This window comes from Coregonus clupeaformis, chromosome 18 (assembly GCF_020615455.1).
Source record: "Coregonus clupeaformis isolate EN_2021a chromosome 18, ASM2061545v1, whole genome shotgun sequence".
NCBI classification, from domain to species: Eukaryota; Metazoa; Chordata; class Actinopteri; order Salmoniformes; family Salmonidae; genus Coregonus; species Coregonus clupeaformis.
The window spans coordinates 54,328,841-54,355,663 of NC_059209.1; the positions used below are offsets into that span (position 1 = coordinate 54,328,841).

The 26,823-nt window shown below is 42.9% G+C and overlaps 2 protein-coding genes across 2 annotated transcripts in view; one reads left to right on the forward strand and one right to left on the reverse strand.

The window, feature by feature from the left end:
• Positions 1–789: 789 nt before the first annotated feature.
• On the forward strand, positions 790–2,287 carry LOC121551071. Its single transcript, XM_041863597.1, has 4 exons — positions 790–1,264; positions 1,426–1,535; positions 1,618–1,833; positions 1,968–2,287. The coding sequence occupies exons 1-4, from the start codon at positions 915–917 to the stop codon at positions 2,117–2,119; spliced, it is 828 nt and encodes a 275-aa protein (XP_041719531.1). The 5' UTR covers positions 790–914; the 3' UTR covers positions 2,120–2,287.
• Positions 2,288–2,411: 124 nt separating this feature from the next.
• The window catches only part of fam102aa (family with sequence similarity 102 member Aa), a 32,469-nt gene continuing 8,057 nt past the window's right edge, over positions 2,412–26,823 (reverse strand). The window contains exons 3-12 of the mRNA XM_045226961.1: positions 9,019–9,139; positions 8,725–8,754; positions 7,794–7,910; positions 5,454–5,500; positions 5,181–5,326; positions 4,931–5,038; positions 4,634–4,829; positions 4,346–4,467; positions 4,148–4,217; positions 2,412–4,067 (exon numbers count right to left, since the gene is read on the reverse strand). Coding sequence (XP_045082896.1) covers positions 4,022–4,067; positions 4,148–4,217; positions 4,346–4,467; positions 4,634–4,829; positions 4,931–5,038; positions 5,181–5,326; positions 5,454–5,500; positions 7,794–7,910; positions 8,725–8,754; positions 9,019–9,139 — 1,003 coding nt within the window. The 3' untranslated portion in view covers positions 2,412–4,021. The remainder of the gene's footprint in view (positions 4,068–4,147; positions 4,218–4,345; positions 4,468–4,633; positions 4,830–4,930; positions 5,039–5,180; positions 5,327–5,453; positions 5,501–7,793; positions 7,911–8,724; positions 8,755–9,018; positions 9,140–26,823) is intronic.

Here is a 26,823-nt window from a genome sequence, read left to right on the forward strand (position 1 = left end):
ACCATCCAGATGCATGTCTGTGTACGCTGCTTAGCTTTGGAAATAAGCTGTGTTGGTTTCAGCTGAGATATCATGTCAACACATTTAGACATTGATCAGCTTCCAAACTCATTTGCGTAGACTACCTAAATAACATTCAATAGTTGATGGCATGATGTTGAAACAATGACGTTGATTCAAACATACCATTTTACTATCAACATTGAAACAAGGTCAAATCAAATGTCTAATCAAATATGAAATTCAACATAATTTCAACAATCCAATATACAGTATATTGAATATAGGATGAAAAATGTTTTGCGTTTCTACATGGAATTTAACACAATTCCATGTAGAAATTAGATTGATGTAACAACCTGTTAGTCAGATTGTCATTGTATTTAAATTGACATTTTACCCTAATTTCAATGTTTACAACGCTGCTTGAAATGAGATGAAAAACCACTGCCCAATGGGAAGTCTGTCTTCTGCACTATTATTTTCACAATCTATTTTAAATGTGTTGAATAGTTTTATTCTATCCAGTCCCTGTCCCAGCTGTGTTTTCAATACCTCCATACACTAGCCTACTCTGGCTTTGCCTCCCTCCATCCAGCTGAAAGTTTAACGCTGGCAACTGCTCATTATACAGGGGAATTATTCAATGTATAATTCAATGTATGGGAGTATCTGTAATACATAATACAGGAGTAGTCTAAACTAAATTGTGTGTATGGGTTTGTGTGTGGTGTCATTGGTCGTTTATGTGCGTCTGGGAGCATAGTGAGCTTTGTGGACCGCCTGGAATGTGTCAGCGGTTAGGCTCTAATGGGTTTGTCAGTGGCATTGTGCTGCTACATTACAAATGGCTGCCTTAATGAACCTTCCCAAACAGACAACTAGCTAGAGGTCTACACTTCAACATTGTCAAGATGAGGTTTCAAATGGTTTTCTTTACTTCATCCATCTGCTTTGGTGTCATTTCATCGTCTCCCTCCATGTCCAACCCTTCGCCTCCGCCCTCAGACTTGAAGAGGAGAAAGACAGGCTGTTTAAAAATGAGTAACTGTAGATGCATCATGAAGGATGGCTCAGGGGTGATAAACCTGGCAGCCATGGCGGATTCAGACGGATTCTTGGGACACCTAAAGCCTGTGCCATCGGAGAACGCACCACCAAATGCAGAAATCCTTCTCTCCTTCAGCCCCTGTCAGCCGTTCTCTGAGCCCGAGGACCTCGCAGGGACAGACTGCACGGATGTGGCTGCCTGTTTGACAGTCAGGTATGTACTTTTTTGTAAAAATCATAATAGTTTGACAAAAAATACACAAGTAGTGGCAGTCTTTTGTGTTGGTCAATATTACATTCTGTGAAGCATCGATATAGGCCTAAGTCTTTACAGAGGACCCCAAAGATTAATCAAATTATTCATTTACTGAGCAGGTTTTACAGAAATAACAGGTACATCAGTCACTACATAAACTATGGGAGACATGAGGGCAACGTATTCCATTACAACAACAGCTTGCAGACACTGTCTGTTTCATATTCTGGTAAGCAGAAGTGTAAATCAGAAGTGTCATTATTATTGTGGTCTGTGTGCTCAACACTGACATCAGCTTTCCCTTTCTCTAGTCCTAGAGTACACCCACCCCCTGACAGTAGTACACTACCATTGTAGCCCCAACAGATCCACTTCCTTCGCCCAACACTTTGATAGAGACATTCCCCTGCAGATCTGGGTGGAGAGTCCCTGTGCCTGTCCAAACGCCTGTGCCCTGGGGGACGTGGGTCCTGGCACCATCTTCCTCATCATCCTCTCCCTCAGCGCCACTGCCTACTTTATCCTGGGTAAATACACTGTATCCACATCTAGATACAGACAGGTGACAGCAGGTGTCTTACTATATTACTGTGTGCCCTCTTTTGAGCCCCTTCTAACCTCCCCTCGTCTCCTTCCCTCTCCTCTGTGCTCCTTTCTACAGGGTCCTGTGCTCTGCGGCCGTTCAGGACAGGCAGCGGAGTGCAGATCGCTCCAGAGGAAAGTCTGTGGTGCATGCTCTGTTACATGTTCACTGAACGCAGAGGGGATAGGAGGAGGAGAAGATACATCTCCCTGCGAGAGGAAACCCTATGAAGCGTGGAAGATAGTATAAATGATGAATGAGAAAGTGGAAGATGACACAAAGCTACTGTATATGAAATGACACTGAAGGAAACTTGAGCTTGAGATAGATTATATTTCCAGTGATGTGACTGATATTCATGGAGGAGGCATGATTTTCTATCTGTTATTGAGTGGGTTAATAGCAGTGGGATAGCATTGAACAGCATAACTAACAACTAGACTAACATTTGAAACAAAGTTATTGCCCCATTTAGTTTAATAAAGATTGAAAACAGAAAAATAAGCACTAATTATTTTTTATTGTTAATAAAACATTTAGGGAGGATCACAAAAATAGACCAAGATTACTGATATTTTTAGTCTAGTATACATGTGCATTTGTTAAAATGATAATCTAAGATTAATTAATTTTTGTAAAAATAATATTATGAAAAAGATTAGACAAAATGTTAATTTATGTGTAAGACACTGGGGTTGTGTGTATAGCTTAAACCCCTCTTCAAACACAGGAAAGTGTTTGTTTTTTAAAAAGTTCAATCTAAAGTGCTGTCGCAATGAACGTGACACATCACCTGAGACCATCCAATGTAAACCCAGCTGTGGTCAATATAAGCCCATGTGTTAACTGATATTTTGTAGATAATGCACAGCAATATATACAGAATCTCATTTAAGGCATTCATAGGCAGACAACTGATAGATAATAGTTATCAGGACATTGCAAAATGTTAACTCTGAACAAGTGTATCGAACCTCCAAGCATTCAGTCCATAACAACAGCTCTATTAGTCAAATAGGATAGAAAAAGTCAATCACAGTTTACATTCAGATATTCAGGAAAACAATTTGTTCTGCATTTTTCAACATTATTGAGAATGTAAATATATAAAACATAATAAAACAGGGAACCTTGCAAACCTCTGTAATGCTCGATAAATTCCATAAAAAATCTAACAAACCAGCAAGCTGGTTGGAAAAACACAAACAAATGATGGATGATCCTTCATAAGATAATGTTTGAAGACATCTGCCAGTGTAAAAGACTGCTGAATATGTATTGCCAAGTCTGACCCCTAGCTTCTTACCCCTTTGGTGTTTGCAGATCTAAGAGAATCAGACAGCACCAAATAGCCATCTAATGGGTTTAGAACTTATAGCATATAAAACTTCCCCCATATTACTACACCTACTCAGTTCCTTGAGATCTGTAAACACTAACTAGACAGGCTAGAAGCTATCAGTTTTTTGGGGACATTGTTGAAAATCAGACTGATCCCTCAGCAAGCCATTTCTTCACAAGGGGGCGCCAGAGTACTACAATCTAAATGGGACTTAAACCACAATCAGACTGCTGAGGACTTTCCCTCTTCTCCATCACCAGCTCTCCTCCAATAGTGACTAGTACTGTCATCACAGAGATTATCTGGTGCTTTGGGTCATGTATGAGAAAAATACATTCTAAAGTAGCGTATACAATGTGTATTGGGTATTTTCTTTACAGTATTACATTTGTCGGATCGTTATTTCCCAATATTTGTGGAAAGGCTGAGGATAGAGTTAGATGCATGATGTCACTTCCTGATCAACAGGACAAGACATTTACCATGGAAACAAAGAGACTGTAACAACATACAGCTGAACTGAGATCAGACTTAAGCCACATCTTCTGGGAGTACAACAACACATTAGAAATAAAGTGCAAAATTACCAGACAAAAACAGAACAGTTTACAATCAATCAAACCCCATAGGGTAAACAGACCCACAACTAAACATGAGAACTGTGCGGTACGGTCATCCTCTCATGGCAACCAGCTGAGCTGGTGCTCCAGGATGACTACCATATGTTTCTACAGTTAGTCCACAAGCTTCACCACAGAGGCCTCAACTCAAACTCACATCTTCACCAGTCCTAATGGCTCTCAATCACAACAGGCTCATAGACACCGGCGGACACCCTGAAAGAATAAAAAGTGGCAGAGTAAGAGGTGTGTGTGTCTGTGTGTCTGTGTGTGTCTGTGTGTGTGTGTGTTCTCACCTGTTTCCAAGCCGTAGCCCATTCAGGGAAGTGGTCCCGTCTCTACTGACAAACAGTCGCAGGTTACTGTCTGAAGAGGAAACAAACACACCAAGAGAGAGCCAAATGAAACACAGTACAATAGAGGAAGTTATGTACAAAAGAGACAGCAAAGATGTGCTGGACAAGTGAAAGGGCAGGGTGTTTGAGGTTTCATACCTTCAGTGTTACTTATGTCACCAAAGTTCTGGCTCTGGACGATCTTTTCAACTATATCGTCAGCATCGATGCGGGTGTCATTCACCCAGGAGGGATGGCTCTCCACAGAATCCTGCTTCCTCCTGTCACAGGGTGGAGGGAAAAGGCCCAGTCATTCAACAGCAAGTGACAAACAGCAGTCATACAAAGAACAATAACAGTAGTGTTTCACTGATGGATTGGAGTGTTTCATAGATTGTGAAAACAGACACATTGGGCTAAACACATCTGGTGGGTGGGAGGTCTTGCCTGGGGGGTCTGTTGGATGGCAGGATGGGCCATGGGGGGCGAGGGGGTCTCTCTGGCCGGCAGATGTCCCTCTCCCCCTCTGGGGGGGTGTCTACGGTCACACTCAGGCCCCCAGAGGTGCTGCTTCCTGTGGAGGTGTTCCTCCGGTGAGTGAGGTCAGACAGACTGGAGGAATAGGAGTGCTCTGTGCTATATCCTGGTGAACAAGAGTTTACATTACTGACACTGGTGCAAATACAGTAACAAAGAAATATGACCTCTGGAGAGGGAAGATGGGGAACAGGAATACACACACACCTGAGATCCTGCTCAGCTGGCTGGCGTAGCTGGAGTTGCGAGAGTGGCCCGACTGGAACACTTCTCCTGGGCTGGCCACCTGTGTCTGGTCTGGCTCCTCTGGAAGTCCTGACATCAACCAGAACCACACATCATTTAGTTAGTCCCTCACCATGTGTCCCAGACCTGGGTTAACTGTTTAGTGTTGATGAGATAATCATAAAACAACCACACTTATCAGGTTTAATCGGATCCTTCTGCCATGTCATACCTGAGCTGATGATAGAGGGTCTGGGCTTAGTGGAACGGCCCAGAGAAGGGGGCCGGTTAGGGGTTCCAGTGCCCTCCCCCTTACAGTCTAGCTGCAGGGTATGGTCCTGGCCTGAGATCGAGATGGACTTGGCTGTGCTGGGGGCGCTGCAAAAAACATGACTGGTCAGACCACATGTTATACTGTGGGGAAAAGGGGCGACAGAATCACATTTACTAAATGTATGATGATGAATGACAGATCAGAGATTTGAACATATATCACGTCACTCACGTTTTAAAGCACGGATCTCCAGAGAGGAGGGTCATCCCGATAGTCACCTTCAGAGAAGATCCAGACAAAGACAACTTTTATTACAATGTAAAAAGTAAAAGACAGCGAGTCATGTTTGCAGTAGCTATATAAAAAGTTCCGCTGAGGTGCAGGGCATCAACAGCTCTGGGTGATCAGTGGTCATGTGCCAGGATATTTGCATGCAATTCTGGTATTTCATGTCACAACAGTACATCATATCAGTTAGCAAACAATGTTATTATAAAAAATTTTTAAATAGCTTGATCTAATAAAGCATACGTGGTTGCTTTCCGACTGTATTGTTGTTTTGGTCAATTTTCATTGAGTAAGACAGCTCCAAAATGCAGCAGTTTCAGCGTCGCTCTGTGCTTTGTGTGGTGGTGGGGCAGACAGAGAAAGTACAGAGCGTAGGTGTCGTTGGCACAGGGTGCTGTCACTCATGGGGACACTACATCACTGCAGCACCTGCTGGGAGAGCTAGCCAGCAAAAGCCCCTCTTCGGTGCCCAGGGGCCAGAGTTCTGGTCTAGAAGCACAGTTTCGACTGCTCCTACAGTTTTGCTTCAGTACTGCAGTTTAAGTGATGCCCGGAAAAAGACAATTTCCATAGACGGAAGTCAGATTTGAAAATTCTTAATAAGACACTATAGTCATCACCTTTGTGCACAAAACATCCATTGAATTATTCAAATAATTGTAGCTGAAGGCCGTTTAAAAAAAAAAATGTTTTACTCACCGAAGATATTACAATTTAATATTCATCCAATGTCTACCATGTTTTTGGATAATGTGATACCATCGTCCCTGCTCGTGCTGCTCCCTGTGCGCACTGAGTGCTAGTGCGCATGTGATGTTGGTCCATATAAACCGGATGCAACCCGGATATAGATGGTCCATGAATCGGCGTATGCGAACATGTGTAGATTACCTTGAAAATAATGAGCGGACATCTTGGTCGCAGTCTCCAGTTCTTATTATACCTCAGTGGTCAGTGCTCCATTGATTTACAGTAGAAGTGCCCGCCCAAGAAGGCTCTTTGTCATTGGCCACAGATAAATCAACGTGTTATGCCCGGCAACTTTGATTGGACTGATGCAAGGGAATAGCGTAATAAACGTTGCATATTGTTAACCAGGCCCCTTTATATTAGACAGGCAGATGCACACAGTGTCGCAATATTGCAGACCGATTACTAGCTAGTTTACTCTATGAAAGTATGCTCGACTACCGTGGTCTTCCGTGCAATAAGAGCTAAAGACATGGGAAGTAGCCATAACCCGAATGTTATAACGTTTGTGTGTGTGGCTCAAAACTAATTTCTGGGATTGGTTATTAGTGCATTCAATGAGTAGCCAGTGGAGAGTACTTGTTTCAATGCATATGAGCTTTGTTGATTGAGTTTGCCCCACCACCATTTTCATGTTAAAACCGCCACTGTGGGTGATCAGAGGGATGATTTCATTTACCACTCAATATAAAGTCATTCAGTATAAAATATTACTGAACAAAAATATAAATGCAACATGTAAAGTGTTGGTCCCATGTTTCATGAGCTGAAATAAAAATCCCAGAAATGTTCCATACGCACAAAAAGCTTATTTCTCTCAAATGTTGTGCACACATTTGTTTACATCCCTGTTAATGAGAATTTCTCCTTTGCCAAGATAATACATCCATCTGATAGGTGTGGCATATCAAGAAGCTGATTAAACAGCATGATCATTACACAGGTGCACCTTGTGCTGTGGACAATAAAATGCCACTAAAATGTGCAGTTGTGTCACACAACAGATGTCTCAAGTTTTGAGGGAGCATGGAATTGACATACTGACTGCAGGAATGTCCACCAGAGCTGTTGCCAGATAATTTAATGTTCATTTCTCTACCATATGCCGCCTCCAACGTCGTTTTAGAGAATTTTGCAGTATGTCCAACTGGCCTCACAACCGCAGACCATGTGTAGCCACGCCAGCCCAGGACCCCCACATCCGGCTTTTTCACCTATGGGATCATCTGAGACCAGCCACCCGGACAGCTGATAAAACTGAGGAGTATTTCTGTCTGTAATAAAGCCCTTTTGTGGGGAAAACTCATTCTGATTGGCTGGGCCTGGCTCGCCAGTGGGTGGGCCTGGCTCCCAAGTGGGTGGGCCTATGCCCTCTCAGGCCCACACATGGCAATCGTTGGAATTGTTGCATGTTGCGTTTATATTTTTGTTCAGTATATATTCGTTTTTCTGTTCAACCAAACCAAACCCAACCCTGAAAAAGTCCCAAGGTCAACAGTCCTGACTCCTGCCCACCCTAGCTCAGTCACTTACCTTCAGTATGGAGTTGTCCTGTCTGGTATTCTTGGTGTCGTATCCCTCCAGCAGACAACAGCGGACCGCAGAACCCGAGCCAGCAAACTCCGCCATGTTTAGGTCGGTAAAACCCAGCTGAGGGAGAGCAACAGTTACATTAAAGGTAGACTCAGCGATATGACGTAGATAAAGAAAGTAAACAGCATTGTGGGTCAAACTAAGAGTGTTGAAGCGTGAGGCTCAGTTTAGTTGCCCTGGCTACTGCGCTGTGAACAGCATGAAGCGAACCCTTGCACGTGCGCCGATACTGTGTGAGAGCAAGGTCTTGCATCTCGCTCATCTCAATATCTGCGGTTCTGCTCATGGCCACATCATTTCACTGAGTTTACCTTTAAGAACAGTAGTTTTAAACCGGCATACACTGTGACATACATGTAGCCATCAAATTTCACATTTAGGTTGTATAGCCCTAAGGGACTGGATGTAGAGACAGACCGTGTATGCTCCAGGCATTTAGCCCACCTGTTTTTAATATTAATCTCAGGTTATCCAAGAGGAGATGAGTCTCATTTCCCTTTCTCCAGGTTTCATTTCCTCAAAGCTACTGTTTACAGATGTGTGTATTTAAGGAAGCCTACTTCCAAGGAGGAAAGGGGTTATATTTAGCTTAAGGAAATCCAGAAGCGTAACGTGAGAAAACACAGGAAGGGTCTCTGGCAACCTGAGTATGCATTCTCTGTAAACGTTCCCCATCTAACATGGTATAGTTTACATATGCTTATAGAGGAGTGCCAAAGTTGTTGCTTGTGTTTGTAGAAGTGGGGTGACTAATGTTCATGTTTAAATGGAGTAACAGGAGTGTTTATGTGTGTTGACATCAGGCTACTGTAAATTGTTTCTATGTATTTATGGATACATGGTGGGGTGCTCAGGAGGAGTGGGCTCTTACCTTTGAATATGTTTTTCCTCCTTTGAGTTCCTGTAGAGAAAACAGGAAGAGGGAGATGACTACTGAGGACTTTGGCAGTCTGGCATGCAGTGGAGTGTGTGTTTAGCACTGATCTACCATCAGATTACAGAGGCTACAGAGAGTTAACAGGGGTGTGAATAGTACATGGAAAGATACATAATCCAGTGGTACATGCAGGAAACTGTAGCCCCGGATATTCACAGACACAGAAATAACAGCATAGAGCTGTGTGTTGGTAAGAGAGAGGTCTCCAATCAGTCAACACAGACTTACCTTCCGCACAGAGACCCGACAGATAGAGGGATCCAGCACTCCAGTCGTGGGGTTGGCACTCATTTTACACACAAAGGTGAACCTCTTCTTCCATCGAACACAGTTTTCCTGAACCTCCACTCTGTGCGACAAGAGGACAGGAATTAACAAGGGCATAGCACTACAGCACAGATGCATCAATCTCAATAAAAAGGAATTGGTTATCTTAACACATCTGTTATTAGTGTCAAGAGAAATCTAAAGGTGGAGAGTGAATGACAGTCATTACTGTTTGAGTGGTCTCAAAAAAAGAAGTCACTAATTCAACGTAGCATATGACATCACTTGTGCATTAATTTGGCCTCTCTTCAATGTCTCACTCCAGTTTTAGAAAAAGTAAACTTGTTGTCGAGGAAACGGTGAACAATAGCCTGCAGGCTTCTGTAAAAATATACGTTTATGTTGTAAATAGGCCAGTGCCTGACGTCACCCTGTCATCCATACATTGAGGAAAATGGCTAAGAATACAAAGTGGTTGGCATAAAACATTCCTGGTGATAATCTATCTACTTCCCATTTTAAGATGCTTTAAACCCTCCTCCTCCCAACTGGACGACTGGACTGAGTGCAAGCATTGACAGTAGATGAGTCATGCCCCGGGCATGGACCCAGTATCCAGCCACTCAGAATGCACAGAAGAAACTCTAGTGAATTCAGTGCTTAATGTTGACTCTGGAAAGAATAAATAACTTACAGAGCAAGAGGAGCTAATGTAAATTTACAGGGCTAGATATGCATGACTCATCATCTCCAATGCAAACACACAGCCATGGTGGACAGATCGTCCTGGTTACTGTAGTGTTTACCTATTGCCTTCTGGGAGTGCTCAAACAATCAGGTGTTACCAGACTGCAGTCAACTACACCACAGAGGATACCCAGTGAAACATAACTATCCTTTAATTAGGCAAAACCCAAACACCCTGTATAAGTGAGAAGGCAGTAAATGCAGCAGGCTTCCTGAGTACAGTGCCTTCAGAAAGTATTCACACCCCTTTTCTTTTCCAGATTTTGTTGTTAAAATAGTTAAATTGAGATTTTGTGTCACTGATCTACACGCAATACCCCACAACGTCAAAGTGGAATTGTTTGTCGAACATTTTTGAAATTCATAAAAAATGCAAAATCGGAAATGTCTCGAGTCAATAAGTACTCAACCCCTTTGTTATGGCATGCCTAAATAAGTTCAGGAGTAAAAATGTGCTTAACAAATCACATAAGTTGCATGGCCTCATTCCGTGTTCAATAATAGTGGTTAACATGATTTTTGAATGACTACCCCATCTCTGTACCCCACACAATTATCTGTAAGGTCCCTCAATCGAGCAGTGAATTTCAAGCACAGATTCAACCACAAAGACCAGGGAGGTTTTTCAATGCCTCGCAAAGAAATCAAATAAAATTGTATTTGTCACATGCGCTGAATACAACAGGTGTAGACCGTACCGTGAAATGCTTACTTACAAGCCCTTAACCAACAATGCAGTTAAGAAAAATAAGAGTTAAGAAAATATTTACTAAATAAACTAAAGTAAAAAATAAAAGAGCAACAATAAAATATGAATAACGAGGCTATATACAGGAGGTACCGGTTCCGTGTAAAATGTGCGGGGGTACAGGTTAGTCGAGGTAATTGAGGTAATATGTACATGTAGGTAGGGGTGAAGTGACTATGCATAGATAATAGATAATAAACAGCGAGTAGCCGCAGTGTAAAAAAAGAAGGGCACTGATTGGTAGATGTGTAAAAATAAAAAAGCAAACGCTGAATATTCCTTTGAGCATGGTGAAGTTATTCATTAGGCTTTGGATGGTGTATCAATACACCCAGGCGTCCTTCCTAAATTAGTTGCCGGAAAGGAAGGAAACTGCTCAGGGATTTCACCATGAAGCCAATGCTGATTTTAAAACAGTTACAGTTTAATGGTTGTGATATGAGAAAACTGAGGATGGATCAACAACATTGTAGTTACTCCACAATACTAACCTAAATGACAGAGTGAAAAGAAGGAAGCCTGTACAGAATAAAACATATTCCAAAACATGTGTCCTGTTTGCAATATGGCACTTAAGTAATACTGCAAAAAATGTCACAAAGAAATTAACTTTTTGTCCTGAATACAAAGTGTTGTGTTTGGGGCAAATCCAACCCAAAACATCACCGAGTACCACTCTTCATATTTTCAAGCATGGTGGTGGTTGCATCATGTTATGGGTATGCTTTTCATCGGCAAGGACTACAGGGTTTTTTAGGATAAAAATACAGCTATAAGCACAGGCAAAATCCTAGAGGAAAACCTGGTTCAGTTGGTTTTCAACAGACACTGGGAGAAGAATTCACCTTTCAGCAGAACAATAACCTAAAACACAAGGCCAAATCTACACTGGAATTGTTTACCAAGATGACATTGAATGGTCCTGAGTGGCCTAGTTACAGTTTTGACTTAATTCGGCTTGAAATTATATGGCAAGGCTGTCTAGCAATGATCAACAATCAACGACAGATCTTGAAGATTATTTTAAAGAATAATGGGCAAATATTGTACAATCCAGGTGTGCAAAGCTCTTAAAGACTTACCCCCAAAAGACTCACAGCTGTAATCGCCACCAAAGGTGCTTCTACAAAGTATTGACTCAGGGGTATTTCTCTATTTCATTTTCAATAAAAGTTGCTAAAATTTCTAAAAACATGTTTTCACTTATGGGGTATTGCATGTAGATGGCTGAGAAAAAATTAGATATTTAATACATTTTGAATTGAGACTAACAACAGAATGTGGAATAAGTCAGGGGGTATGAATACTTTCTGAAGGCACTGTACCTAAGACTGACCATCACTGTGTTAAAATAAGCACAAGGGAATACTACAGTCCTTTTGTCAAGCAACATAAAATAAACTCACTGCCATGCAGGTGGGGTGTTGTGCAAAGAGGCAGAATTTGCCCTGTGAACAGCGGTCAGTTAGCACATGGTCCCTAACCAGCTGACACATTTATTTGATTGACTATAGAGCTGCAGAGGGGCTTCAGTATAGTGGTGGGTAGTCGTCGGCTCCTTGCAGGGCACAGGGCCAGGGCACGTGTTCCTACTCCATGCCATGCAAGGGAGTGGCGTCATAGGATCATCTGCCCAAAGAAATGTTCCAGGGGAGCCACATGTGATCCCTACATCAGGGACAGCATGTCCCCAAATGCACACATGGCTTTTACTATGCAGACCCTGAGTATCAATGCCACACTGTAGGCATACTATCTGAAGTCACATGACTGATAGTGACACTTTATACAGTGCTTGACTAGTACATGGCTGTCCCCTCTGCATTTACACATGGCTAAAATGCAAGAGATGTGATTCAGCCTTCCACATAATGAATATCTAGGACTGTTTAAGTTGATACAATTATTCCCTTCTCTAGTATGAGCTTCGGTTCCACAAAAACTGAACCCTACCACAGCAAGCATTTTAGATTTACACTTGGAAGCATCATCGTGCGGTGAAACATCGGACGCCATTAATTTTCGATGGAAGGAAAGCGAGAGAAGCGGAGAGGGCGGGGGGGGACCGTTGGTCGAGGGAGTTTAACAGGGCAGGACTAAGGTTGGAAAAAGCTGAACTTTATTCAAATCATCTGCGATATTGCGATGTGACTGACCAATCAAAGCTCCTACTGGATTGGCTGACGATGGCAAGGATAGCGTGGCTAGGCGAGTACGGCTTGTTTAGTGTTAACGGCCGGTTATGGATCAGTGCAAACTGGTGGCAGCTGCTGCTAACACTCCCCTTCACCCATTATATTTTTGCAACTCTCACCAACACTGCACGTCCAGTAACACTTTTTCCTCCCTTCCCAGTCTCCCTTTTCTTTTTATGCATCTCTTACTTTAGGTCAGGAATGACTGAAAACCAGCTATGGTGTGTTAAGCAAATTTGGCCAAATAAAATGGTTGTTTACTTGAGAAACTGTTAAGAAACAAGTCATAACTCCACTACTGCTGCTATATATTACAAAAACAGATTCCAGCTATTTGATTGGCTACAAACCTTTAGTAATAGTAGGCCTACACAAACTCCAACAAATTGCATGACTATAATCCTTCGGTCATACTTAAATGTAGCCTAAAATACAAGAGTTCCCCATTTCCTCTCTCAATGATTAATCTTGTACATTCTATAAATGCTTTAAAACACTTTTTATGCAAGTATTCTTGTTCACTACCATTTTAGATTTTTCTTCTCTAATAGGTTATTTATATTGTCGTCCCTTTATGTTTTGCCTTGGTTCTTTATGCCGTGCCACACACACTTGTTTAGCTCTTATCAGGAGCGCCACACTAATCACTGCCCCCCCTTCAGTCTGTCTCTGAAAACGTTCTCAGCCACATTCCACATACCAGATGGCTTTATTCAACCACCATGGCAACCACACGCCTCAAATCCCCGACTACAGCATTCATTCAAAACGAGAGTGAAAGAGTTAGAGCACTGAGGAGAGAGACAGAGCGGGGGGTTCAGGGGAGGCTGGAGACAACACTTAACAACCAAACTCATTGTAACAGAGGTATCTGAGACATTCTCGTAGTCAGTTCACAGATACACAAGGCCACAATGTCACAGGGAGTAATCAACATGGATCTCACCAAATAAACGCAACGATACTGAGAAAACAAGAGGAGCTACACAATATCTGAACAATGTTGAAAGACAATCCTCACTGAAGACAGCCCAGTTCTCAACACCAGCATGACCTGTTACATCCAGATCCAGAGCGAGTTAATGAAAGTGATCACAAAACTACACAAACACATCAGATAACAAAACTCAAAAGGAAAATTCAGGAGTTGTGGCAATAAAACCACACAGGAAAAGGAAAAAGGGTGAGAACTATGACTATTGACTGAAACGGATTGAACGTTTACACAACGCGGCAGATGTTGTTGTCAAAAAAGGAAATAAGTCAAAGTGGAACAAAAAGTTGTTCACCACATGGAATCACAGTCATATCCACTAGTAGCTATATCAAAAGGAATTAATTTACAGTGAGGGAAAAAAGTATTTGATCCCCTGCTGATTTTGTACGTTTGCCCACTGACAAAGAAATGATCAGTCTATAATTTTAATGGTAGGTTTATTTGAACAGTGAGAGACAGAATAACAACAACAAAATCCAGAAAAATGCATGTCAAAAATGTTATAAATTGATTTGCATTTTAATGAGGGAAATAAGTATTTGACCCCTCTGCAAAACATTACTTAGTACTTGGTGGCAAAACCCTTGTTGGCAATCACAGAGGTCAGACGTTTCTTGTAGTTGGCCACCAGGTTTGCACACATCTCAGGAGGGATTTTGTTCCACTCCTCTTTGCAGATCTTCTCCAGTACACTGTCACCCCCTACTGTACCCCATCTTAGGATGACTCACTCAGTCAGATATGCTTGACTATAGGATCCTTATCTCCCATTATGTCCCAGAGGCTGGCTGCTGTCATCAGGCCCTCTCCAGCAGCAACACAAAACAGCAGCAGGCCTGTGTCAGCCACTGGCCCCTGACAGCACTCGGATAAACAGCCTAGCCCTGGGAGAGAGCAGTGTGGAGAGCTGGGCGAGAGCAGTCTGGAGAGCTGAGGAAGCTTCAGTCAACAATGACTTCAGGCCATGATAGAATAGTACACTGGGCCTATACTGGACTTTGAAAAATCTCTGTTGGTTATTGAACTACAGTAAGTGAAGTGCATTTACACCCGGTAACAGAATTGCGGTAACAGAATTTCATCATGGGTCCCTGATCCTGTACTACACAGAAATGCATAATTATGGATATGAATGTCATTCTCTTCATGTATCCTAAATAGGTACACAAAGTTAGAAATATGCAATATCCTCCTTTGCATTTAGGGTATTATTCTACACACTGGCTATTATTTTAATGAACTCCGCCCCACAAAAATACTAAATTTGGTTCAGTCACTGAACAAAATATAAAAACGCAACATGCAACAATTTCAAAGATTTTACTGAGTTACAGTTCATATAAGGATATCAGTCAATTGAAATAAATTCATTAGGCCCGAATCTATGGATTTCACAACTGGGCAGGGGTGCAGCCATGGGTGGGCCTTTATTCAGCTCATGAAACACGGGACCACACTTTACATGTTGCATTTATATTTTTGTTCAGTGTATGTTTCACAGGTTTGGACATCAAACTAGAGTACAGTATAGTAGAGTACAGTACAGTTCAGTACGTTATAGAGTACTCAACTCTAGTATACTCAACTCTAGTAACTTTTTAAAATGTACTTTATTGTACTCAACACTTATTTTTAAAACTTTACTGTACTCTCCAAACTTGTGAAACATAGACTTCTATGATTGGTTCAGATTTCATAATCTGAACCAATCATTGAGTACGTTTACAAGCACACAAATCATTAGATATTAAACGGATTATGGAAGTAGGCAGATTATGAAATAGTCATGTAAACACCTTACTCAGCTTATCATAATCGGCGTAAGGTCAAAATCGAAGCATAAGCTGATTAAAACACCTGGTTTTCTGAGCAATCTTTGAATTATTAGGACACGTAAACACCTTAAATCAGCGTTCCAGCGGTGTATTTGATCTGCACATGTGTTAGCACCAGCCGAGCGAGCCTCCCTCTTTAGTGCGAGTGAAGTGAGTTCGGAACAAATGAATGTATGCGTAGTAGAAGTAGTTTTCACACACGAACTTCATACAGTTGAAGACGGAAGTTTACATACACTTAGGTTGGAGTCATTAAAACTCGTTTTTCAACCACTCCACAAATTTCTTGTTAACAAACTATAGTTTTGGCAAGTTGGTTAGGACATCTACTTTGTGCATGACACAAGTAATTTTTCCAACAATTGTTTACAGACAGATTATTTAACTTACAATTCACTGTATCACAATTCCAGTGGGTCAGAAGTTTACATACACTAAGTTGACTGTGTCTTTAAACAGCTTGGAAAATTCCAGTACAAACAATAGTACGCAAGAATAAACACCATGGGACCACACAGCCATCATACCGCTCAGGAAGGAGACGCGTTTTGTCTCCTCGAGATGAACGTACTTTGGTGCGAAAAGTGCAAATCAATCCCAGAACAACAGCAAAGGACCTTGTGAAGATGCTGGAGGAAACAGGTACAAAAGTATCTATATCCACAGTAAAACGAGTCCTATATCGACATAACCTGAAAGGCCGCTCAGCAAGGAAGAAGCCACTGCTCCAAAACCACCATAAAAAAGCCAGACTACGGTTTGCAACTGCACATGGGGACAAAGATCTTACTTTTTGGAGAAATGTCCTCTGGTCTGATGAAACAAAAATAGAACTGTTTGGCCATAATGACCATTGTTATGTTTGGAGGAAAAAGGGGGTGGCTTGCAAGCCAAAGAACACCATCCCAACCGTGAAGCACGGAGGTGGCAGCATCATGCTGTGGGGGTGTTTTGCTGCAGGTGGGACTGGTGCACTTCACAAAATAGATGGCATCATGAGGAAGGAAAATTATGTGGATATATTGAAGCAACATTTCAAGACATCAGTCAGGAAGTTAAAGCTTGGTCGCAAATGGGTCTTCCAAATGGACAATGATCCCAACTTATTGTGGGAAGCTTGTGGAAGGCTACCCCGAAACGTTTGACCCAAGTTAAACAATTTAAAGGCAATGCTACCAAATACTAATTGAGCGTATGTAAACTTCTAACATTCTTAAAATAAAGTGGTGATCCTAATTGACCTAAGACAGGGAATTTTTACTTGGATTAAATGTCAGGAATTGTGAAAAACTGAGTTTAAATGTATTTGCCTAAGGTGTATGTAAACTTCCGACTTCAACTGTATGTACGAACTCAGAATCAAATATGCTTCCCAAAAATAACATGTTCGCTGTGGTAGAACGTTTATTTTGATTGGCGATTTTCTGCATTTATCAGTGCCACCAGGTAGCCTGATTTCAGATGTGTCCATGTAAACAGGATTATTAGGGGAATCGTTCTTCTTGCAAAGCATGTAAACATTTTAAATCAAACTATTATATTAATCTGACTATCCACAATAAATCGCATTATTGTGTGAATGTAACCGTACTCATTGACGTCTATGTTTGGGCCAAATCAAGGTCAGTCCGGACCAAAAACGACATCTGTCGACGTTGAAATCAAGGCAGGGCGAACTGACCAAATATCAAACTACTTTTCAACATCCATGGATGTCCGGTATCGGTCGGTGCTCAGTGGGTAAGGATGCTGGTTACAGTAAATGCAAAGAAAGGGCTCATGGGTAGGTGTCAGTAAGAGCCGGGAGAGGTGACATTAACTGGAGAGAGAAGAGAGCGAAGCAGAAAGGTGGAGGGAGGGGTTGTCCAGACTGTTTTAACACTTCCTTTGCAGGTGACCCAACTGTGGTTTGTGACTAATATGATTTCCCATTGTAGCCAATTCAAATGCAGTAATTCCGTTACTGATTTTTCAGAAGTTCTGTTACCAATTCTTAAACAAGGTAAATCATTTCTCCAAAACTAATAAGTGTTGATATTAGTTGGCAGGGGTCTTTACTTCAAAATTATTGTGTTTTGATGTATTTATAATACCCTTTAAGACTTGTTCTGGTAGATGTTTTCCAATACCCCTTTTCCATCTGTTTGACCAGAAATCAAAGCCTTTGCTTATTCCTAATATTTAGGATAGAAAATGGTTGAAATATGTATAAATCCCATAATAAAAAAATATATAATAATAATAATAAATATTATTCCTAGCTGATATTTGACATGCTCCTATGAACTTTACATGTTGGTGCTTATGGGTCCTTTTACATGGAAATGCCCTAGTCTAATCAAGGTGTATGAGGCTCCAGTCCAGGCCATTAATGCAGTTATCAAATGTAGGCAATGTGGCATTTCAATACAAAATACAGTCAGTAGCCTGCACTAACGCTAAATTAGCACGTATACTGTAAATTAATTGAAAGTGAAGGCCATTTTAAAACAGGATGCTCCTCTTGATTACCTGGTCGAAGACCAGAAGAGGTGTGGCAGACCTTCCTCTCTGTTCTATGGATGGGGCAAAAGAGGTGATGGGAAAACAGGAAACAGCTGGAAAGCAGCCCGTCCCAGTGAGTCAACCTCCACGTCCGCTCATTTCACTCTTCTTCCAATTCCTCCACTCTTCTCTTACTCATTCATTAGCAACGGTTATCAAAATGGTTAAAAAAAGGTTTTATAAACAATTCTAATAAATGCAACAGTTGGACAACGAATGAAGATACTCCAAACTGTTCAATCCATCGGATACTGGCTGAATTATAGCACATAAAACATTTTACTGGCACAGACAAATAATTAATGGAGTTCAGGGATTTTGGTGGGAATTCAGATATTCAATTTATTATTCACTTTTTTTTTTCTTAGAATGCACTCATATATGCACATTTTCGAATGGTATCAGGTATTTAATATTGTGTATAAAAATAAAATGTAGATGTGCCTCATTTGCATAAATACACTGGGTATATTTGCATATATTAATAAATTAACAAAGGGGCGGAACAGGGCTGCCATCACCAAAAACTTGCTCTGTCTAGGCCTACCTGCACTCACCTGCCCTGTCTAGACTGCCTCGTTAATTACTGTTGTTGTAACGTTCTGTTGCATTATTCAACAAGTGTGTCAATAGCAGGAAACCCTCTGATTAAAAATCAACACACTTGGCTCGAGATTACACCTATCTACTGTATGCATACTTTACATTGTTTGCGAGATCAGACCTAATATCACTATAATCCGAGTGTACATTTTCGGAAGTTGCTTTCATTACAGCACATCTAATTTGTAAATATTTCAACTGTAATAAATTATTTAAAAAATCAATTCCACAAAAAATGAACACCCATCAAAATAAAGTTATCTTTCTTGTGATGTAAGTGTCGAGATGATGCAACGGAAAGACAATGTATTCCATTGAGCCCATTTCAGCCATTACTGTGGTGTGTTTGACAGGTCATTGCAACGAAAAGACAATGTGTTCCATTGAGTCCATTTCAGCCGTTACTGGGGTGTGTTTGACAGGTCATTACAAACATTTCCGTGGTCGTAACGTTGACGGGAAAAAACTACAGGCACAAGCAAGAGTATGAAAGAGTCGCAGGAGTAAAATGAAAGTAATCAATCCAGCATGATTTAAGTGACAAGTGGATTTTGCACCCCTCAAACACAGGAAATAGATGGCTGAAAAAGACAGATCCTCAGGTGGGCGGGGCATGCATGTTGCTACTTCCATCCAGTTGTCCCTATAACCCCCTCCCCTCTCCATGATCAGATCTGTCCTCTGCTAATCAAGAATGAGAGCTGGCTGTGTGCAGCAGGCAGGGAAGAGGGAACCTGAACATTCCCCACCATGTCTGTACCATGCAGCCCAGGCCAAATCGTATCCAGTTCAGGAAATGGATCCAATCAGGCTGCACTGCCACATCAAACAACCCACTATGCTCACTGCTGGCTCTTAAAGCTAGACTCAAACAAAACAGATATTGGTGCTAAAACACAAACACATGCAGGGAGTACAAATGTCTCTTCCTCTGCCAAAACCCTATAGGGGAATGTATGGCTCGCTGGCAGCTACTGGGCTGTTTTCCCTTCTACATTTGGCATGAAGAACAGTGGTAATTCAGCACAGAAAGCAATATACAGTGTGTAGTGTAGCTCTTAGCAAGACCTTCATTAGAAGACCCAAAAATGGGCTGGAGCTTTTCTGAGCTTGGAACTCCTGTGTTCCAGAGTCACATTAACAGCATGTGAGCCCCCCTGCTTACAACCAATAGGACTGAAGCATTTCCACACTAAGGAAGCATGGCCCATTGGTCAAACTCCATGGATTTCAGAACTATTTCAGACACAACAACAGAACAAAGAGAGTTGTGTACTGTACTCCCCAGGCCCTGTGACATAACATGGCATCTCTAGCAGTGACAGTCGGACCCCCCCCCCCAAATCAGTCTCTGTTTCTAAGAAGCCCTTGTTTTCTGCACTCGGGTAACAGAGATAATCAGAGACAGAGTTGCCAGATAACTCAAGCAGATTGGATGGAGACAACCTGTTATAAAATGCTAAAAAACAGACTTCAGCACACCAGGGTCTTGTATCATTGCATGGGAAAGGGAGTGGAGGGCAACATTATTTTTTAACTCTGTGTTTATCAATGATGACAAGTATAGGAGAGAAACATTCGCTGACCAGTTATAGTTAGGGTTATCATGATGCTTTAGTTTGTTTTCGTGCCCTTTCAAAAGCCATACACAGTCTTGGGACACAGGGTGGCCACAGTTCAGAAGTTCAGTTAGGACATAGTACATCATAAGGTTCTCTACAGTGTGTGGAGAAAGATGAGCTCTTATCTGAAAGCCCAGAGGAATGGTTTCCTCACGGGACATGCTCTAGCTATTCTGATGTGGAAGAACCTGACTGGTAATATGGAATCAATAACAAATTCAAAGTTTCAAAGGACACTAGGCTGTATATTAATAAAAGACACATCTTTGAAATGTCCTGGAAGACCGTGTGCAGTCCTGCTGGTAGTGGGGGGGCTGACATGGACAGTTAACCTTCTCTATATACAGTATATATACAAATATATGTGGACACCCCTTCAAATTAGTGGATTCGGCTATTTCAGCCACACCCTATGCTGACATATATTTAAAATCGAGCACACAGCCATGCAATCTACATAGACAAACATTGGCAGTAGAATGGCCTCACTGAAGAGCTGAGTGACTTTCAATGTGGCACCGTCATAGGATGCAACCTTCGTGAAACTCCTGTCCTGCTAGAACTGCCCCGGTAAACTCTTAAGTGCTGTTATTGTGAAGCAACAACGGCTCAGCCGCGAAGTAGTAGGCCACACAAGCTCACAGAACGGGACTGCCAAGTGCTGAAGAACGTAGCGTGAAAAAAGCGTCTGTCCTCGGTTCCAACACTCACTACCGAGTTCCAAACTGCCTCTGGAAACAACGTCAGCACAAGAACTGTCCATCGGGAGCTTCATGAAATTAGTTTCCATTGCCGAGCAGCCGCACACAATCCTAAGATCACCATGCGCAATGCCAAGCGTTGGCTGGAATGGTGTAAAGCTCGCCGCCATTGGACTCGAGCAGTGGAAACGCGTTCTCTGGAGTGATGAATCACACTTCACCATCTGGCAGTCCGACGGACGAATCTGGGTTTGGCGGATGCCAAGAGAACGCTACGTGCCCGAATGCAGTGCCAACTGTAAAGTTTGGTGGAGGAGGAATAATGGTCTGTGGATGTTTTTCATGGTTGGGCTAGGCCCCTTAGTTCCAGTGAAGGGAAATCTTAACGCTACAGCATACAATGACATTCTAGACGATTCTGTTCTTCCAACCTTGTGGCAACAGTTTGGGGAAGGCCCTTTCCTGTTTCAGCATAACAATGCCCCCGTCCACAAAGCGAGGTCCATACAGAAATGGTTTGTCGAGATTGGTGTGGAAGAACTTGACTGGCCTGCACAGAGCCCTGACCTTAACCCCATCGAACACCTTTGGGATGAATTGGAACGCCGACTGTGAGCCAGGCCTAATCGCTCAACATCAGTGCCCAACCTCACTAATGCTTTTGTAATAATATAACATAATAAAATTATATAATAATAATTTTGTGGCTGAATGGAAGCAAGTCCCCGCAGCAATGTTCCAACATCTAGTGGAAAGCCTTCCCAGAAGAGTGAAGGCTGTTATAGCAGCAAATGGGGGACCAACTCCATATTAATGCCCATGATTTTGGAATGAGATGTTCGACTTTTGGTTATGTAGTGTATCTAGGAAAAATGTGACGTGACAAATGCTTATGACATCAGATCCCAACAGTTTTTTTTGTTGTTGAAATAACTCAGGTTCCCCTTAATCATCTTGTTTTTGCACAGCTACCCTTCATCTGAAGTCACACAACCCTCTACCTAACACTGTTTAAACCCCAGAGGAGCATCCCTTTCCTCCCCAGCCTACTTTTCAACAAACACTCCCAGATCAAATACCTGACTCCTTCTGTGTTCCCATTTATATTACTAAAATAAACAATGCCCCCCTCACATAAAGGTGTGTTTTATTTCACCATGTGTTAGTATGCCAGTGCTTGGGTGTGTAGCTGAAGGAGAGGAAGAGCAACAGCATTCTACAGTCTCTACTTTCATAATTTTTCCTAAAAGCTCTGTACAATTCATTTTGTGTGTTTTAGGGAAGGTGTCAGTAGTGGTGTCACTACAAAGGGTGCTAGATCAAGACCATTACAAATCACCCTGTCTGCCCAAAGTGAGCTAATCCCTCCTGGTAAATGTACTCTAACTCCAACCACTACACTCCGCTCTGTCTGGGACAACATGGAAAAGACACAAAAGCTGTTGATGTGTTGAGGTTGGGGAGGGGAAGGATTGTATGTGACTTGAATGGAAATGTACAACTTGGAGGACAGAGAGCTTAGACAAATGTCTGCAGAGGGCTTTTCTCCAACTCAATTATTTCTTATGACCCAGTTACCAGTCTGACCCACTTGGATTGGTTCTGAACCAGAGCTTGGAGGTTAATGCTGTATCAATGGCTTGCCATATTCAAGCCACAAACCCTTAATTTGTTTTTCAGCCATTTGGTTTTTGTGATTCCTCACGAAACCCCCCTAAGAAAAGACCATGATTTTGGTGATTTTCACAAAATGTAGTCCATAGAATAGTCATTTGGAGGAAGGATTGTTGACATATTTGACATTTGTATCCAACAGCATAATTGAGAAAATTTGTATCAAAGTTCGCAAATGTTGGCCTTAGCCAGGCCTGCTTTGAGACTCCATAGTGTTTAATCTGTAGGTGCTACAAAGCAAACATTGGTATCATATGAAGCTCTACCACTTGCTCTGTAATATGAGTAGTATTTTGATTTCCAAAACTCGTTTTTTTACATTAATTTATGAATATAGAAAAATATAAAACATGAATATTGAAAATATAATAGTTTGGATTTTTATAATTTTTCTATATATTGTGGGATCTCTGTTACTTTTACAGTTACAGTGAGGGAAAAAAGTATTTGATCCCCTGCTGATTTTGTACGTTTGCCCACTGACAAAGAAATGATCAGTCTATAATTTTTATGGTAGGTTTATTTGAACAGTGAGAGACAGAATAACAACAAATAAATCCAGAAAAACGCACGTCAAAAATGTTATAAATTGATTTGCATTTTAATGAGGGAAATAAGTATTTGACCCCTCTGCAAAACATGACTTAGTACTTGGTGGCAAAACCCTTGTTGGCAATCACAGAGGTCAGACGTTTCTTGTAGTTGGCCACCAGGTTTGCACACAACTCAGGAGGGATTTTGTCCCACTCCTCTTTGCAGATCTTCTCCAAGTCATTAAGGTTTCGAGGCTGACGTTTGGCAACTCGAACCTTCAGCTCCCTCCACAGATTTTCTATGGGATTAAGGTCTGGTGACTGGCTAGGCCACTCCAGGACCTTAATGTGCTTCTTCTTGAGCCACTCCTTTGTTGCGTTGGCCGTGTGTTTTGGGTCATTGTCATGCTGGAATACCCATCCACGACCCATTTTCAATGCCCTGGCTGAGGGAAGGAGGTTCTCACCCAAGATTTGACGGTACATGGCCCCGTCCATCGTCCCTTTGATGCGGTGAAGTTGTCCAGTTGAGTTCTCCTCTGAATCATTCAGATGTTAATTGGCAAACTTCAGACGGGCATGTATATGTGCTTTCTTGAGCAGGGGGACCTTGCGGGCACTGCAGGATTTCAGTCCTTCACGGCGTAGTGTGTTACCAATTGTTTTCTTGGTGACTATGGTCCCAGCTGCCTTGAGATCATTGACAAGATCCTCCCGTGTAGTTCTGGGCTGATGCCTCACCGTTCTCATGATCATTGCAACTCCACGAGGTGAGATCTTGCATGGAGCCCCAGGCCGAGGGAGATTGACAGTTATTTTGTGTTTCTTCCATTTGCGAATAATCGCACCAACTGTTGTCACCTTCTCACCAAGCTGCTTGGCGATGGTCTTGTAGCCCATTCCAGCCTTGTGTAGGTCTACAATCTTGTCCCTGACATCCTTGGAGAGCTCTTTGGTCTTGGCCATGGTGGAGAGTTTGGAATCTGATTGATTGATTGCTTCTGTGGACAGGTGTCTTTTATACAGGTAACAAACTGAGATTAGGAGCACTCCCTTTAAGAGTGTGCTCCTAATCTCAGCTCGTTACCTGTATAAAAGATACCTGGGAGGCAGAAATCTTTGATTGAGAGGGGTCAAATACTTATTTCCCTCATTAAAATGCAAATCAATTTATAACATTTTTGACATGCGTTTTTCTGGATTTTTTTGTTGTTATTCTGTCTCTCACTGTTCAAATAAACCTACCATTAAAATTATAGATTGATAATTTCTTTGTCAGTGGGCAAACGTACAAAATCAGCAGGGGATCAAATACTTTTTTCCCTCACTGTATGATCTAATTTGTAAGCATTACCAACAGAGTGAATGTTTAAATCAGTTGTATTTCAACTTTTTCAGCGGGGACCCAATTTTTCCACCAGAATTTCTGGGGATCCCATTTTTCCCTTACGTATTAATTGCGACCCCACCCCAAATCTTATTACAAAACCTTAAAATCGATCAATTTACATTTTTACATCAACAAATACCCTTCAATTCATTGCATTTTCATCTCATCAAAATGAAAAGAAACCATTAAATAAATGTACTCAATAAAATTGTATCTTTCAAATTATCTTTCTCAAAAACGTTTCTATATTGTCGTATACTATGATCTGTACTCTTAATTTTTTGTCGTCACCCCCCAAAAAATGAAGATTACGTATGTAACCACGGTTATGTGAGCTATATGGATCACTCCAATTTATTGGTATCACTCTGCGGCGGAAGGATACATCCGAGGTGAGGATTTACAGATTTACACCTGATTTACACCTGTGTCACGGCTGGGGTCCGCCCCTATATATAGACCCCATGGCCGCAACACACGTTCTCAACATCATTTTTGAGGCGCCTCTAGCACCGTAGAGGATTGGAGTGATCCATATAGCTCACATAACCGTGGTTACATACGTAACCTTTTGTCACGCTCGTCTGAAGGAGGAGACCAATGCGCAGCGTTGCGAGTGAACATGATGACTTTATTAACTTAAAGCAACCACGAAGAAAACAACAAATGACGATCCGTGAAGTTCTATACTGAATACTACTAACAGCAACAAAGAAACAATAACCCACAACACAAAGTGAACTCACACAGTATAAATATGGCTCCCAATCAGAGATAACGAGCCGACAGCTGACACTCGTTACCTCCGATTGGGAGTCATACGACTAATCAAGAACAATTAACCAAACATAGAAAATGCACAACCAGAAATCCCCAACATAGAAATACACCCAAACAATGAAACTAAACAACCCTGGCTCAAATATCAAGGTCCGTGGAGCCAGAGTGTCACATTACCCCCCCCTAAAGGTGCGACCTCCGGGCGCACCAGCATACAGTCTCGGGGAGGGTCTGGGTGGGCGTCTGTCCCTGGTGGCGGCTCTGGCCCAGGTCGTGGTCCCCACCCCACCTTAGTCACTATCCGCTTCCGTATTCCCTTCCTCATGACCACCCCCCAACTAAACCCCACTGGATTAAGGGGGCGGCACCGGACTACGGGGCAGTACCGGACTAAGGGGCAGTACCTGACTAGATGGCGGATCCTGGCTGGCTGGCTCTGGCGGATCCTGGCGGGGACGGCTCTGGCGGATCCTGGCGGGGACGGCTCTGGCGGATCCTGGCGGGGACGGCTCTGGCGGATCCTGGCTGGACGGCTCTGGCGGATCCTGGCTGGACGGCTCTGGCGGATCCTGGCTGGACGGCTCTGGCGGATCCTTGCTGGACGGCTCTGGCGGATCCTGGCTGGACGGCTCTGGCGGATCCTGGCTAGACGGTTCTGGCGGATCCTGGCTGGACAGCTCTGGCGGATCCTGGCAGGACGGCTCTGGCGGATCCTGGCTGGCTGACGGATCTGGCGGATCCTGGCGGGCTGACGGATCTGGCTGCTCATGGCTGGCTGACGGATCTGGCTGCTCATGGCTGGCTGGACGGATCTGGCTGCTCATGGCTGGCTGACGGATCTGGCTGCTCATGGCTGGCTGACGGATCTGGCTGCTCATAGCTGGCTGACGGATCTGGCTGCTCATGGCTGGCTGACGGGTCTGGCTGCTCATGGCTGGCGGAAGGCTCTGGCTGATCCTGTCTGGCGGAAGGCTCTGGCTGATCCCGTCTGACGGAAGGCTCTGGCTGCTCCTGTCTGGCGGAAGGCTCTGGCTGCTCCTGTCTGGCGGAAGGCTCTGGCTGCTCCTGTCTGGCGGAAGGCTCTGGCTGATCCTGTCTGGCGGAAGGCTCTGGCTGATCCTGTCTGGCGGAAGGCTCTGGCTGATCCTGTCTGGCGGAGAGCTCTAGCGGCTCCGGTCTGGCGGACGGCTCTGAAGGCTCATGGCAGACGGGCGGCTTTGCAGGCTCAGTACAGACGGGCAGTTCAGACGGGCGTTGGGCAGACGGACAGTACAGACGGCGTTGGGCAGACGGGCAGTTCAGACGGCGTTGGGCAGACGGGCAGTTCAGACGGCGTTGGGCAGCCGGGCAGTTCAGGCGCCCGTTGGGCAGACGGGCAGTTCAGACGGCGTTGGGCA

Coding starts and splice junctions, on each gene's coding strand:
- LOC121551071 (XM_041863597.1), top strand. CDS start 915: ATGAGGTTTCAAATGGTTTTCTTTACTTCATCCATCTGCTTTGGTGTC. Junction 1,265..1,425: donor GCTGCCTGTTTGACAGTCAG/GTATGTACTTTT, acceptor TTTACTGAGCAG/GTTTTACAGAAATAACAGGT. Junction 1,834..1,967: donor CACTGCCTACTTTATCCTGG/GTAAATACACTG, acceptor TCCTTTCTACAG/GGTCCTGTGCTCTGCGGCCG.